General features: G+C 40.3%; 2 protein-coding genes across 3 annotated transcripts in view; one reads left to right on the forward strand and one right to left on the reverse strand.

Annotated features, from left to right (window-relative positions):
- The window catches only part of LOC126190719 (uncharacterized), a 93,868-nt gene extending 79,408 nt beyond the window's left edge, over positions 1-14,460 (reverse strand). The window contains exon 1 of one of the 2 annotated variants that reach the window (XM_049931193.1): positions 14,326-14,460. The gene's annotated coding sequence lies outside the window, so the exon portion shown is untranslated. Of the gene's footprint in view, positions 1-14,029; positions 14,292-14,325 lie in introns of those variants that run through there. The other variant, XM_049931194.1, reaches the window with a different exon arrangement.
- The window catches only part of LOC126190717 (minor histocompatibility antigen H13), a 43,335-nt gene continuing 42,584 nt past the window's right edge, over positions 14,406-15,156 (forward strand). The window contains exon 1 of the mRNA XM_049931190.1: positions 14,406-14,791. Coding sequence (XP_049787147.1) covers positions 14,600-14,791 — 192 coding nt within the window. The 5' untranslated portion in view covers positions 14,406-14,599. The remainder of the gene's footprint in view (positions 14,792-15,156) is intronic.

Genomic DNA, 15,156 nt, shown 5'->3' on the forward strand with positions numbered 1-15,156 from the left:
TTTCATGCAGCTGTCATTAGTTTCTTCTTGACTCCAACAATACAGTCGGTTCATGAAAAACAGAACAAACAAGCACCATACAATTTTTTGTTAGAGCACCACGTTGGGCACCAGTATAATGTTACTGGTATTTTTAAAAAGATAATGTAATATTACATTTATCACTTTTGCTGGTGGCAAGATTCTAAAATATTAAAATGGTGCATAGAAAATTTTTACTTGTCATCATTCACGCGATCAGACCCAGTTAACCGCACACCACCACAGTTAGAGCTCTCCATCTGTCTCTGTCTTCTGCTATCTGTCTCCAGTTTTCCGTGGCTCCCAGCTGCAACAAGTCTTTTCTCACTCAATCAATCCACCTCTTTCTAGGTCTTCCCACTGGTCTGCTGCCTGATGGGATGCAGCCCATTGCAATTTTGGGCCACCTTGTTGCCTCCATTCCAACTAGATGTCCAGCAATGCAGTCTTTTGCTTCTCATCACTCCCAAGATGTTATGTTCCTTGTACAGCTCTTTTAATTCTGTGTTATGGCGTCTTTTCCATTCTCCAGTAGTCTGATCTCGGACTAGTCCAAATATTTTCCTTAGGACCTTCTTTTCAAATGTAAGCAGTCGGTTAAGGTCTTGTTTTCGAGTGCTCCAGGTTTGAGAACATAAAGTACTACTGACATTATTAATGCCTTATACAACCGCAGCTTTAGTTGTTGAGAGACACTTCTACATTTTAATATAGGGTCTAGAGCGTGAGAGCATCTGTTTCCCACCTGCAGTCATGCTTTTATCTCTGATTCAGTTAATGTTACTTCTGTAAAATCTTTCACATGTTTATACCTGGTGTTGTTCACAATTAAATCTTGCGAGTTTTCGATCTTTCTTCCTATAGTCATATACTCAGTCTTTTCAGAGCTAATTTGTAGACCAATCGTAGCTGCCAATAACTCCAAGGTCTGGATACTTCTTTTCAGATCTTGTGTGCATGCTAATAGTGCAATGTCGTCTGCATAGGCCACATGTGTAATGTGTTCATTGCCAATTTGAATGCCCTGGGAGTTTTCTTTGTTGAAATCCCGCATTACCTTCTCAAGTGCCAGGTTGAAGAGGGCAGGTGGTAGCCCATTTCCTTTTTTATTACCTACCTTAACCTTAAGTTTTGTGTCATTTAGGCACACATCTACCAGTTTGACCAATTTCTTTGGCATACCAAACTCTGTCATAGATCTAATCAGGCTAGGTCTATGTATACTATCGTAAGCCTTCTTGAAGGCTACAAACAGGAGATGTATCTCTCATCCATATTCATGTATTTTTTCACATACCTGTTTTAGGACAAAAATCTGGCCTGTGGTTGATTGTCCTGCTTGAAAATCTTCTTGATATTCTCCAATTATGTCTGTTACTAGAGGTTTTATTAGTTGTAATAGGCAGTTGGAAAAGATCTTATAACAGATGTTGAGTAGCGCTATGCACCTACAGTTGTCACATACCGATTTGGCTTTCTTTTTATATATGGGGCATATCACAGCTACCTTCAAAATGGTTCAAATGGCTTGTGCACCATGGGACTTACGTCTGAGGCCATCAGTTTCCTAGAACTTAGAACTACTTAAACCTAACTAACCTAAGGACATCACACACTTCTATGCCCAAGGCAGGATTCGAGCCTGCGACCACAGCGGTCACGTGGTTCTGGACTGAAGTGCCTAGAACCGCTTGGCCACAATGGCCGGCACACAGCTACCTTACATTTTTCTGGTATTTCATGTTTTACCCAAATTTGCTCGATTAGCTTGTGGATTTTGAAACAGAGGATTTTGTCTCCAGCCTTGAGAAGTTCAGCGGGAATTCTGCCCTCTCCTGGACTTTCACCATTCTTAAGGTTTTTTTTATCTGGTTTGTTATCTCTTCAGTGGTGAGTGGAAGATATTCTGGGTCTACTGTTAACGGGTCATCAAGCTCAAGCAGTTCGATTGGTTCATCGGAGTTTAGTAATTCTCTGAAGTATCCCACCCATCTTCTCCCAATTTTTTGATCTTCTGCTAACATTCTTCCATTGGCATCTTTTATGAATTTGTGTTGAAGGTATGTCCCTCCTTTAAGACTTTTCACTTTTCGATAAAGTTCTTTAAACAGGGTGTATACGTGGACAAGGAAAACAAATTCCCGGATTTCCCGGTTGAAAATACACTCTCTCCCGGATGAAAATACACTTTTTCCATGTTAAATGACAGTATACTTTTCCTCGGCACTGTAAAACTTATCAATCCTTAGAATGTTTAAGGTTTTCTAAACAGACGTAGAATTTACCGGCACTTCAGAAAACGAAACCCAGGTGGAAAAAACACGTTTTGGAAAGATCTTTGATGTGCAGCAACATGTACGCTGCATTTCTTCGTTTTACGGAGGTATAAATTCGAATTCCACCAAACACTGCATGTTACTTTCCGAAGCAATGAAATCGAGATTGCGACGCGCTTTTGTAAGCCAGTCATAGCTCATGTCATGTGATCTCGACAGCTGATGACAGTACAAGACACGTAGTGTAGTCAACCAATAGCAAGATCACTCTTAAGTAGGGCGAACACACAAAAAGAAAAGTTAATGGTTTAAATAAGTACACATAGTTTTGATAGAAGAAAAACAAAGCTTTCACAAATAATATTGGTCTCTAAGATTAATAAGCTGCAAGAGAAGCTAAGCTTCCACATATAATGCTGATCATTTTGCGCGTGTTACACTTTAAGATACATGACACAAATGTGCCAGTAAAATTTTTAATAAAGACGTAAACGTCTGATCTTCTGGGCTCTAAATTATTCTAGATGGTCGTCCTCAAGGAGTTGATTTTTACATGAGAGTCAAACGCTCTGTGGTTTAAGAAATTCATCGTACATTCTCGCACATAGTTCATCTTGCGTAAAAGGAAATTTACTTTGAAAGTAACACTTTTCAAATCATCATTCGCAATATTTTCCCGTGACCTGTTAGAAACTGGTTCGTTTCAGCAGTTGCCAGAGAGCGCCAGATAACAGGCGTCACCGCGCCAGCGCAGCTACGATGATGCAGGAAGCCCGTATGTTCGTACGTGCGATCTTGCATTATGTCATGAAAGAAACAAGACATCAAGTGATACTCCAGGAGCATCGTAATTTCGTGAACCATGCTAATATGCGTAATTTGGCTTAAAGTGCGCAATCGTATGTCCAGATCTGGATGTAAATTTTCTAGAGTACCAGTACTGTATTATCTCATGTTTGGTTCTTTATTATGGCATAATGTCATACGAGCTAGAAGATAGAAAACGTGCACTTGAAATGCAGCGAATAGTTGAAACTAGCCAACAGCGTGAGATTAAACACTTCGTTTAAAATAAATTGACTTCCTGAGCGCAAAAGATTAATAAAAGCCCAATCTCTTTAGCAAACGACAAAAATAACTTCATTGTTCTGCAAGGTGATTAATGCTTGATTGTCAGAAAGGTGGAAATAAAACCTGGAACTAACAACATAAGCCTTCCGTAATTATGCGAACGTATTTTAATTTATTTGGTAGCTCCCGGCCACAGAAATTCATTTTGTGTTCATTTAATGTGAGAGCGATAAACGAAGAGGAAACAGCAAAATCACTAAACGTAAACACAGGTCACGTGGAGACTACCCACCTCCCCACTCCAACTCAGAATGCTCTGTCATCAGCCCTGGTTCTACGATATTTCCAAACCGGAGCAATTTAGATAGTGGTGCTCAGCCACACATCTGTAGCCAGAAGCGGGAGAAGGTACTACCCATAGGCGACTCAACTGCGCATGCGCAAGAGCCCGCCCGCAACTGCTCAAATGAATCAAATGTAAACAGCTGTCATGCCACACTCATCGGAGGCAATTTGTTGTTAGGAAGCACTGCATATTCTTCCTAAAGCCTTTGACACACTTTGGTTGGCAGACGCTTGTATGAGCACTGTGTTTTGTTGTATATGGCGCAATTCCTTTGCTGCTCAAGTTTTATTTTCGTTTTTCTTCCTCTTGTTAATGTTTTGTTCCTGCAATATTATCCTGCAGACGTGGAATACAGTAATACCCTTTGTTGGAGTATTGGTTCTTACCAGTCAAAATAACAAAAATTGAACTGGTAACTAAAACAAGGAAAAGTTCCCGGAATTCCAAAAAATTCCCGGGTTTTTCCCGGTTTTCTCCCGGACGAAAAAATTCCCGGGTTTTTCCCGGATGTCCCGGGTCGTATACACCCTGTTAAAGCTATTTCCATGAAAGTCTTGTTGAGTTTCCTCCATGATTCTTTTTACATATTTTCTGTTTGCTTTCCTCAATGTGGCTTTTGTGTGCCATCGTATTTCTTCGAACTTTGATTTTTCATCTTCCTGCATATTACGTTGTATCCACAGCAATTTGGACCATCATCTCTATCTGATAGCCTCCTCACACTCCTCATCGAACCACACTTTTTTCCCTTTAGTTCGTTTTGGGATTACTTATTGGGCTGTTTCTTTAATGGTCTCTGCAATCGCCTTCCAGTTCTGATCCACCACAATATCTCCTTCCTCTTCATTCAAAGCGTCAAAACGGTTTGTCAGCGCTATCTTGAAAGTTCTCCTCATATAATCTTAATCAGACTCTCCTGACCATATCGAGTGAGTCTTTGCATTCTTTTGTGCTTCGTGGCTCTCCACATTGTTTTCACCCTTCGCATGACAAGGAAGTGGTCTGATCCACATTCCGCACCTCTTGCCGTTTTGACATTTTGTATCCACATCTTTATACTCGCCTCTACAATTAGGTGGTCAATTTGGTTCACTGTCTTCCCATCTGGAGACACCCAGGTTCCTTTATATATTCTCTTCCTGTGGAAATCAGTACTACATATAAACAACCCTTTTGCAGTCGCAAAGCTAACCAGTCTACTGCCATTATCACTGTTCACATCATGTAAACGCTTTCTGAAAGACCCCATGAAAGCTGCTTCTTTCCCTATTTTCGCATTAAAATCTCCAAGGATAATTTTGTAGTGTTCACATGGGGCATTGTCTTAAACCATTTCTAATTTCTCATAGAAAATATCTTTTTTGATGTCATAGCTTTCTTCAGTTGCAGTATGACAATTTATAAAGGTGAGTTAGCGTTTTCCTGTGTCTATGGTTAGGAGTGAGATCCTGGGGTTGATTGATTTAAAATCTATGAGAATGGTACGAAGTGTTTTCTTCACTACAAAACCAGTTACTAGTGAGTGGTTTGATTCTGAGGCTGCACGAAAAATGGCATAGTTTTCCATTCCTGTAGCTCCGGTTTCTGTCCACATTGTCTCTTGCAGAGCCAGTACATCTATTTGATACTTCTCTGCTTCCTTTACTACGCATTTGGTGCCCCAGGTTGGTATAGGCTTCTGACATTCCAGGTCCCTTGTTGTATTTCCTTCCGTAGTCTTGCTTAGGTTGTTTTTCAGAAATCAGTCCTGTCAGAGACTCTTCTGATATTCTCGTACCGGTGATCATTTTTTCCAGGACGGGTTGGTAGCCCATCGCCAACCCCCAACCTGGAGGGCAAGGATTTTTCATTTGGGGTTTTCTCCACGTCTATAGAGGTCTTTCTGCCATTTTGTACATATACCAGGGAATGACAGGAAAAGGAAATGGTGCGGACAGGTTTGGTATAGGAAAGGGGAGTGAATACGTCATTGTGGGACAAACTTTGTCTAGCTCCTCCCCTTTACTTGTGGATAATGAAATTATACATTCCGCCATCCAGCATCAGATTCCCATCAGACCGACGAGAACGTTGACCTACAGCATTGTTTAGAGGCCAGCGACCAATTTAAAAATTACGCAGTTTGGCTAATTACATTGCCCAGATACTGATAGAAAAGACCGGTAAAAGAGATCTAAGGGACGCTGAACTAAAAGTTTGATAAAGTAGTACACTAGTAGCGTTCGGCTGTGGCCACCAAACAATTCGTCGGCAACTCTCCTTCGAGCAGATTGAAAATGTTCTAAAATGCAGCATAATAATTTGATACGGATATGAGAGTGATACTTACATTTTTTGAAACAGCCATCGAAAACAAACGAGAGAGAGAGAGAGAGAGAGAGAGAGAGAGAGAGAGCGAGCGAGCTCACAGCTCCTGCTTTTATATAATCCAAAAACAAATTACGGCGACTGCCTTCGACTTGCTTTGCAGCTGCGGTTCATAAACATTTCTCTGGAACATTGTTTATTGGAAGAGCAAAAAAATACATTCCTTAAATTAAATCATGACCTATTCTGCGTACTTTACAGATTTACACAGAGAATATTTATTCTTAGTGTATTTTAGCCTTAATTAAAAGATTGGGGCATATCCTATTAATTATTCAAAAAACATTTCAAGAACTAGTGCAGTTTTATATGATGGTATGGTTTTCGATTAGCAATGTGCAAAACAGATTCAAATGTTACACCAAACATGCACATCATCTAAAGTGGGGAACTTCGGAGAAATTCGTCCAAGTAAAAATACAGGAGATACTACTGATCACAGAAGATGGTGGTAGTCACAAGATGATGTCACAACTGAACACAAACATTGTCGAAGGTGATGTTACTATCAAAATGAGTGATACATATGGGTACCGGCACATGCGAGGTGTAGTTGTACTTAGGAAATACAAAAGGTCAGGCAGGATTGATCATGTGATGTCCTGGAGCTGTGGTCCTATTTTCAGCAAGCAGTTTCACATGGATGTTTTCTATACACAGTACTGCAGTTGTACTAGCAAACGGTTACGAACAAAGTAAGCTCAGAGCAGTTGAACATTTGGATCAGCATGAGAGTGGAACAATTATTAATGGAACGGACTGTGACATAATAGGAAGATGTTTCACTTATCAGCTTCTGTTATGGAGGAAACCAAGCTGAACATTATACAGCCACAGATGTAGTGGCTAGAGAAGCCATTAGCGATCCTTCCAGAGGAAAATCTGACCTAACTGAAAGAACCATTGAATTCTAACCGAATTGTGTCCATGAACCAATTCATAGGCATGCATTGTGACCTATTTCAGTGGAGTAAATGGTCTTACATGTTCAGCAGTAGTGAAGGAGCAGGAGCACACGAGGAGGACCTTATGTGTCACAACTGCAGGCACAGCATTAGTGCTGACTCCGTTTTGTGCACACTTCGTCTACCTTAGGCAGAGGGACACTTCACAGTATGATACTCCCGTACATCAAATAGTACTGGACTGGTTAATCGCTCATACAAGAGAAGGTGCAGTGAATGCGAAAACTAGGCATGGTAATAAGAGAGAGTTATTGTAGCTGTAATTAATTGTGATTCCAAAAACAAGAAGCCTTGGGTAGTGTTAAAACACGCGTTGTTGCTTACAGTACGAGGTGCCATAGTGGTGCAATAAGGGAATATTCATGCAAATAGTTGGTTAATGTTTAAGGGGTAACTCAGGTAAGTCACAGATTTTATGTAGTAGTGTACGGACCAATGGAGCCAGTGGGCTGAGAACTGTAAGTTTCGTTTGAGCAAAAACTGAAAGTAATCTATGTACCAACTTTGTGATGAAGTCTTCCACTGGAAATTGGTCATGGGTTGAGACCCAGGGTCAAGGTTTTGCCGAAGAGGGAGGTATGTGATGCCTACACTAAATTTTGGTGGTTACTAAACTGAAGCAACACCACATGGTAGCCATGTGTGAGATAAGAATGGGTGTACAGAAGTGACTGATATGTAATTTCACAGGTGAGATTATTTGTTCACTACGAGGCAGCCAGGTAAAGACTTACAATCATGGTGACATTGCAGAAAGGCTTTGCAATGACGGACCAGCCTGGGGTATATTTCCACATGGTTGGGACATCAAGATGATTTATTTGTGCTTGGAAGCAGTGTAACAGCACATCAAGTGTACTATTAATCGTTATAAACACCCTCTGATTCTAGTACAGTCATGCGCACTCTGGCAGCACCTTCCATGACATTGGGTCCAGGTAGGCTTTCAGCACACCATGGGCCAGCTAGCAGCCCACACTGTTCTGAGCAGCCAGCTCCACCAGACCAACTCATCAGTCTAACTTCACTACCAAGGACTTGGGCAACGACAGGGATTTATCCCTCATGAGCCACAGCAGCACTGAATTTCTGCCTTGGAGCACAGCACTTCACAATCAGGGTGATACTGCCGCTATCTCTCCACACCAGGGTGAGCTCCTAAGTGAATAGCTGTGGCTGCCTACAGGAATTCTGGGTTATACACATCGTTGTCACTGCTCAATTGCGGCCACATATTGCTAACTCAGGCATACACTGCTGACTGAGGTAAGCAGTTGTCCATCACACCATCATGGTTTTCTAAAGTCTTCGGCATTGCCCGTGAACCACAGGCCTGCAGAGAATGTATCCAAAGGTGTCACATCATTCCGATGTTGCAATCCAAGACGAATAAACTATGTTTTACCTTGCAATAGAGTTTTCCTAGCCATCCTCAGCCCAGCACTTCCGCACCATAGTGGCCACATTCACCTCTGGGTCACTACAGTTGCTAACATCCAAAACTATACATTTGAGCCTATAAAAATTTTTTGATAATAAGCTACATTTGGAGCACTGCAATTTGTGGTTGCGAAACAAGGACAGGGGAGAAGACAGAAATGACTCGATTAGAAGCCTTTGTTGTGTGCCATTATGGGAGACTGTTAAAGATCGGAAGTTCTGGCAGAATAATTTTCGATAAATAAATCCATAAATAAATAAAGTAAGGAACGAAGTAGTCCTGCAATGAGTCAATGAGAAGAAAGTGCCCAAAAAGAACATTATAAATTGAAGAAAGAGAATGGTTGCTTACATATGAGGGGTACTCAAATGAAACCAAACTAGTTGTTTGGTGGGCAGATCTTTTGTAGTACTGTGTTATGCTACTGGGAACACAGAGAGCAGAAATTCCATAATAAGTAACAAGAGTGCTTTCACTGAAGTAGGCAGGACTAGTTTTGGCAGATTTTATACTGACAACCGTTTTGCGTGTTTGACGTCTCTGCAATGGGTGATTTTCGTGAACAGTGTGCGACAGTGTAATTTCGCTTTTTACTCAGAAAAAGTGGAGCAGAAACTTGTGGAATGTTAAAAAGGGCGTACAGGGGCAATGTGGGAAAACACAAAGTGTTTGAGTGGTTTTTCTGTTTCAAAAATAGTGAAATGTCAGTTTACAGATCTCGTTCTGGTCATCCTTCCATAACCTGAACATATGAAAATGTTGCAAACATTCATGTACTCATCAACGAAGATCGACGGCAGACCACTTAAGAAGTGCTACTGGGAGTGGGTTCGAGCTCAGTACATCGAATTGTGACAGAAGACTTGATAATGAAAAGGGTGGCTGCCAAAATCATGCCACAACTGCTAACTACAGAACGAAAACAGGGTCATATGGAAGCATTTTGTGCTTTGAAAAAAAGAGTCCCAAAAGACTCCAACTTTTTTAAAAAAATATCACAGGGGACGAAACTTGGTGCTATCCTTACGATTCTGAATCAAGGGAACTATCAAACCAGTGGAAGTCTGCAAGTTTGCTTCATCCCAAGAAAGCTCATCAAGTGAAATTAAACGTAAAAACAATGCTGATTTGTTTTTTGGATGTGAGAGAAATAGTCCATTAAGAGTTTATTCTACAGAGTCGATGGTTAACTGGGCTTTCTATTTGGAAGTTTTGAAAAGGTTGCGCGACAGTGTGCAGCATGAAAGATCTGATTTGTTGCAGTAGGGTTACTTGTTTTTCTATCATGATAATGGCCTGCTCACACAGCCCTGTCTGTATGACAATACTTGACCAAAAATGGTGTGACCCCTGTTTCTCAACCCCCCCCCCCTTACGCATCTGACTTTGCCACAACCTTTTTTTTTATTTCCTAGAATTAAAAGAGTCATGAAGGTAAATCATCTTGCTGATGTTTCTGAGGTGAAGAAGAAAACGATGCAGGAGCTGTCAAGCATCACAAAAGACGAATTTAAAGAATGTTTTGAAAAAACGGAATAAAAGTGTAGACAAGTGTATTAGAGCAAGTGGAGCGTACTTTGAAGGGGTTTGAAGGTTTGGGCTTAAAATGTGAATAAATAAGTTCATTGAAAAAAAGATTAAGTTTCTTTTGGGTACTCCCTTGTATTACAAAATAAATTGTTCTTGAAAATTATGTGGTAGTTGAAGGCATGATGGAAAGAAAGAATCACACCAGGAGGCTGTGATAGATATTAGTACTGCAGAACACTGATGTCACAGGATATAACAGTTGTGCAGAAATGGAAGTGGACATCTTGCAAGTGACAGCTCTGGAGAACTGTTTCAAACGAACCTTATGATTGATGACCGGAACAAGAAGTCATATGACTCTCCACCTAGTGCATTGTCATTCTGGTTAACTCATTGACTACCACATGCAGAGAGATGGATGTTTCACAGCCAGACCAAGCCATGGTTTCAGATGTGAGGCTCTGTTGTGGCCACTGGTAGAGACATGGCGTCAGATATAAAATTCTGCTGTGACTATCATTGACATTATGTGGCAGTCAACATGTTACGGCACATTGAGCTCAATTGTAAACCGGAAAGACTATTACACAAAGCAAAGCTGTGACAAGTGAGGTCACAGTCATCATGTTAAGTTGGGGCATGCAGCCAAATTGTTCTGCCACCCAGAAAAAATACAATTACTGTTTATGTCTGCTATGGGTCGCTATCTATCTTTAGTTTGTAGTTCACTGTTAATATTGCCATATGTCTGCTAGTCATTCCCTGTGAGAACAACTTCACACTTATTCTTCTCTGTTTACATTTTTAATATTCATATCACTACTAAACTCCACATGAAAAGGCCTTGGAAGGCCAACAGTACCAACTGCTGTATCATTTTCAGATGACAGACATCACTGGATGTGGATATGGAAGAGCATGTGGTCAGCACACCGCTCCCCCAGCTGATGTCAGCTTTCATGACTGGAACTTTCAGGCAGTAACTCATCTTACGAAAAACATGTCTCTCTGTACCTAACGAAGGAAATTCTGTACAAATATTTAGGCTACAAAACTGTTAACACATTGCTTTGTTCCTCACCTCGAATATTAAACTAGCCACAGAAATGAAATAGCTTTAATAGTTCTAAGCATTATTTGTCAGGTTAAGTTGTGCTAACAATTTACACCAATAAAAATTTCTCTCAGCTGTGTCAGACGAAGTTTATGCTTGACAAATGTGTCAAGCAGCGCCATACAGAATCAAATATTTGACAAACCTAGTAAAGTTTGACAGTTGTTTGACTGTGTATGCACGCTTTCAGGTTTGGCAGGAGAGATGACCTTTGTGAATGCTGGAGAACTGGTTGCTGATCTGTAACAGTGCTGCCTGGTGACTTCCCCAGTAACGAACTATATTAATATTTGTGTCAAGATAGGACATATTTGTAATAAACCAGAATACAAATGCCACTGCTGCTTGTTGTACTCACAGAATTTCACATTTCTTATATTAATCACACTGAACTTAGAAAATTTCATTCCTGAGTGCTGTTATAAGTAATTAACTGTGATTGAAATTTTCCAGTTTTCATTCGACTTCGTACTTGTGAATGTTTGGGCTTAAACTATTAAGTTGCTGTGATGGTATGATTGAGAATTTACCACTGTCCTATTATATAGAGAACTTCCAAAAGTGATTATTTTATTTTCACTCAACATCAGCTTCCCTCCTTTCACACATTTAAGGATGGTATTTTACCCCAGAACCAGAAATCATATGGTTTGAGATCCAGCAAACGAGGAGGCCATGCAACTGGACCCACTCGTCCGATCCATCGACCATTGAAGACACAATTGAGATGAGTCAGGACGTTAACGGTGAAGTGGGCTAAGGCACTATCATGTAGCAGCCACATAATAATTTGAATCATCAATGGCGTTTCTGCCAGCAGGGGAGACAAAGGCCCACAAGAAACGCTGATATTTCCTGCCTGTTAGGCGACATGGAAGGAAGACTGGTCCCAAAATACAGTCACCAATTAATGAACATTGAATGCTGTGGTTGTTGTCAGCAGGGATGGGTGTCCTGATAAAACCTTGCTGCCCACCACCATTTGCCTTTTTTAAAATAAACACCATGTTGACAAGTTCTCGATTCAAATATGGAATACTGTATCACATCCAATAAAAGGTGAGTCATCAAGAGAAGTCAGACAGACACAACATTACCATTTACTATGGTGGGCAAGGGCACCAGGGCATGATGTATGAGGAACAGTACCACTCTCTAGGAGGAAATCATGCATACTATAACTGTGGCTGCATGGTACAGTGCGTATTAGACCATAGTCTCTGTAACAAAGTATGATGAATGAATGGTCTCTCTAGCATGGAAACTATGCATTTCTGGACATAACTGCATTAGAACTTTTTTGTTCCATATCCTCTCATCGATCAGTCCCTAGGTTCGTATACAGTGGAAAAAAATCGCCCTGTCGAATTGAGCTGTAGGCAATACCTCAAGTGCATAGAGGAATACACAAAAATTGTATATAAAAAGAAATCGTATTACACGCCTAATGAAAAACAGTCTAATTAAAATGACCAAAGTTACTGAATATATTTTCATTTTCTGCCCCAGGAGGGTAGAAAGTTGTTTATTTTGTTTAATGAAGTACTTTTAGTTTACTTTCTCATGTTAGGAAGAAGACAGCAATTAAGAAGACTGAACACTTATTTGCTATCCTAACTGTCAAATTATATTCAATACTGATTTTTTTTTAAGTTTAAGCGCTTTTATGGTTGATCTCACAGAAAACAGACTGTCATTGGTTTTAATAAATTACTGAAAATACCCAACTATTTCCATTTAAAATATAGAGTTCTGCTTTCAGGGCAAATGTCCAGCTTCGTATGATACTGCGTCCAGTTTTTTTCTGTTTTTGGACCTGGCTACCATTTCTCTAGGTAAAGACGACTTTAAGTAGTTTTCTATATTAGTTTTACTGTCAAAGACACCAGTGCTGTTAATTTTCATCGATTCCATACCGCCAAAGAGTCTTTCGAAAGAGTACAGTAAAAACGAGAAAGTAACTTGTATGTAAAATAATTTGATTTATTTTTAAGAATACAGTCGCATCTATAACCGCCGCACTGCACCACGCAGCGTAAAAATCAAGAAAAGAGACTCGGAGCAGCTCGGCGCGGCCGGTGTGGACGTCAAACCGCACTGCTCTGTGCAGCATCGAATAAACTCTGCGCAGTGTCGATACACCTCAAGAATTCGTTCGCTCGTGGGCGTCTCTGTTCAGATGACGTGTCTCGCACTATTTCTGACCCGAGGTTGGTCGCAGCGTGGCCGGGCGCACTCGGTGTGGACGTGGATTTAGCGTCGCACTGAAGCTGCCGTTACACATTCACTAATAGAGACAAACCGTCAATATAGTGATCGTCTGATGGAACGTATTGACCTACCGCCAATATTAGAAATATTGACGAGCAGTTTTTGACAATATTCGCAATTTAGATACTGACAGAGCTTCATAAACCAGCTACCACAGTGCTCTGTTTACGTTCTCAATTCGTCTTCGCGCTTGTCATTCCTCATATTAAATTTTCAACTAGTCTTTTAGCACAAAACGGTTTTAATTCGACAATGCAGGGGTAGTCGTTATTTTTATCACTTTTGGATGGTGAATGGAGGATTCACTGTTGGAGTGCTTTCTTTATTAATTTGAAAACGTAGTGGTCTTACTAGCTTGTTGAGTTACACAACAGTATGTAAGGGAAGATTGTACTTCGAAATGCATTTTGCGTATATGCTATGATTACTAATAGGTCTGCAAAGTAAGTGTCTACCGCACCATATTATCATAAAACGTAAAACATATTTTACTTGAATTGCCTGAATATATCACTGCTGGACGAATATAATTACTTCACAGGTTTCAACAACAAGTTTTCTAATTCTGTTTGTTGATACCGCAGCACTCAGCTTCAAACACTCAAAATCAATTCTCAAATGACCTACCTGTAGCCAGAAATCTGTTATATCGATCTCTCGCTCACTGCAATTGCCTCTCACATTAACGTATTTTTTCTCTATTTCATGTTGTATCAGTATTAATAATTTGCCGATAAGGTGCAGGATTCATCCGAGAATAATGTCCAAACTCTTTCGGGTCCGATTTTAGCAGTAAAGTATCGTACAACACATTCTTGGACACATTTACTCTTTTTCGTAGTCTACCAGCTATATCTAATGTAAGTGCGGCAAACGCTTTATTTTCTGTATTCGACATCGATAACCGACTAAAATCGCCTTACCAGTTGACATCAGCGCTGATAGTGTGAGATTCGCTTCAGTGCATGGAAGTTCTGACAAAGTAGTATCACAGTCTAACATAACTGTGGTAGTATTGTCACTACCCTTGATGGTTTTTTCATGTGCGTCATAACAATATTGGAAACAGTTTAAGTCCGTACAATATCTTCTATCCGTTGTTCTATATATCTCTGTACATGTGCAAAGTGTATCAGAGCGGTAGATAGGCCGACGATTTACGTCAGTCGATGAGGAATATCGGCGTCTCTGTGTACCATGGCAGACGTGGTGAAGGAAGCGGTGTCCAAATTGCAAGAAAATTTGACAGAAAACGCGAATAATGGCACAAGTAGACCACCGGCAACCCCTGAGGGGATGGCAGTCGCATACGGAAGTCTCGTTATTATGGCTCTTCTACCAATTTTCTTTGGGTCATTCCGTTCTGTGAGACACCATAAGGAGCAGAAGGTAACTTGTAATTGACGTGTACGATACGAGAACCTTGATAAACGGTGCCGAAAGGCCGCAACTCTAAACTTAAACTGCCTTAAGCATAAAAGTTGCTTAATGTTTGTCGGCCCCTTTAGAAATTATGTTCCATTGTTTGACTTTCCTTAAATTGTGGTATGCAATGTTTTCGCAGCATAATTCTGTCGTTGCACTTGCACGTGTAAAACAGTGCTTGTAAACTTTTATAAGTAGCTAGAAATAAACAAAGTGTTAACTTATTATTTTGATTTAGAAGAAAAAGTTGGTAATTTAGTTGTAGTTTTGACAGCCGACGAATTTTTCATGTAATGAGGAAAAATTACTATGTTAAGGCAGTAGAACAT

The sequence above is a fragment of the Schistocerca cancellata genome, chromosome 6 (assembly GCF_023864275.1).
Source record: "Schistocerca cancellata isolate TAMUIC-IGC-003103 chromosome 6, iqSchCanc2.1, whole genome shotgun sequence".
Classification (NCBI taxonomy): Eukaryota; Metazoa; Arthropoda; class Insecta; order Orthoptera; family Acrididae; genus Schistocerca; species Schistocerca cancellata.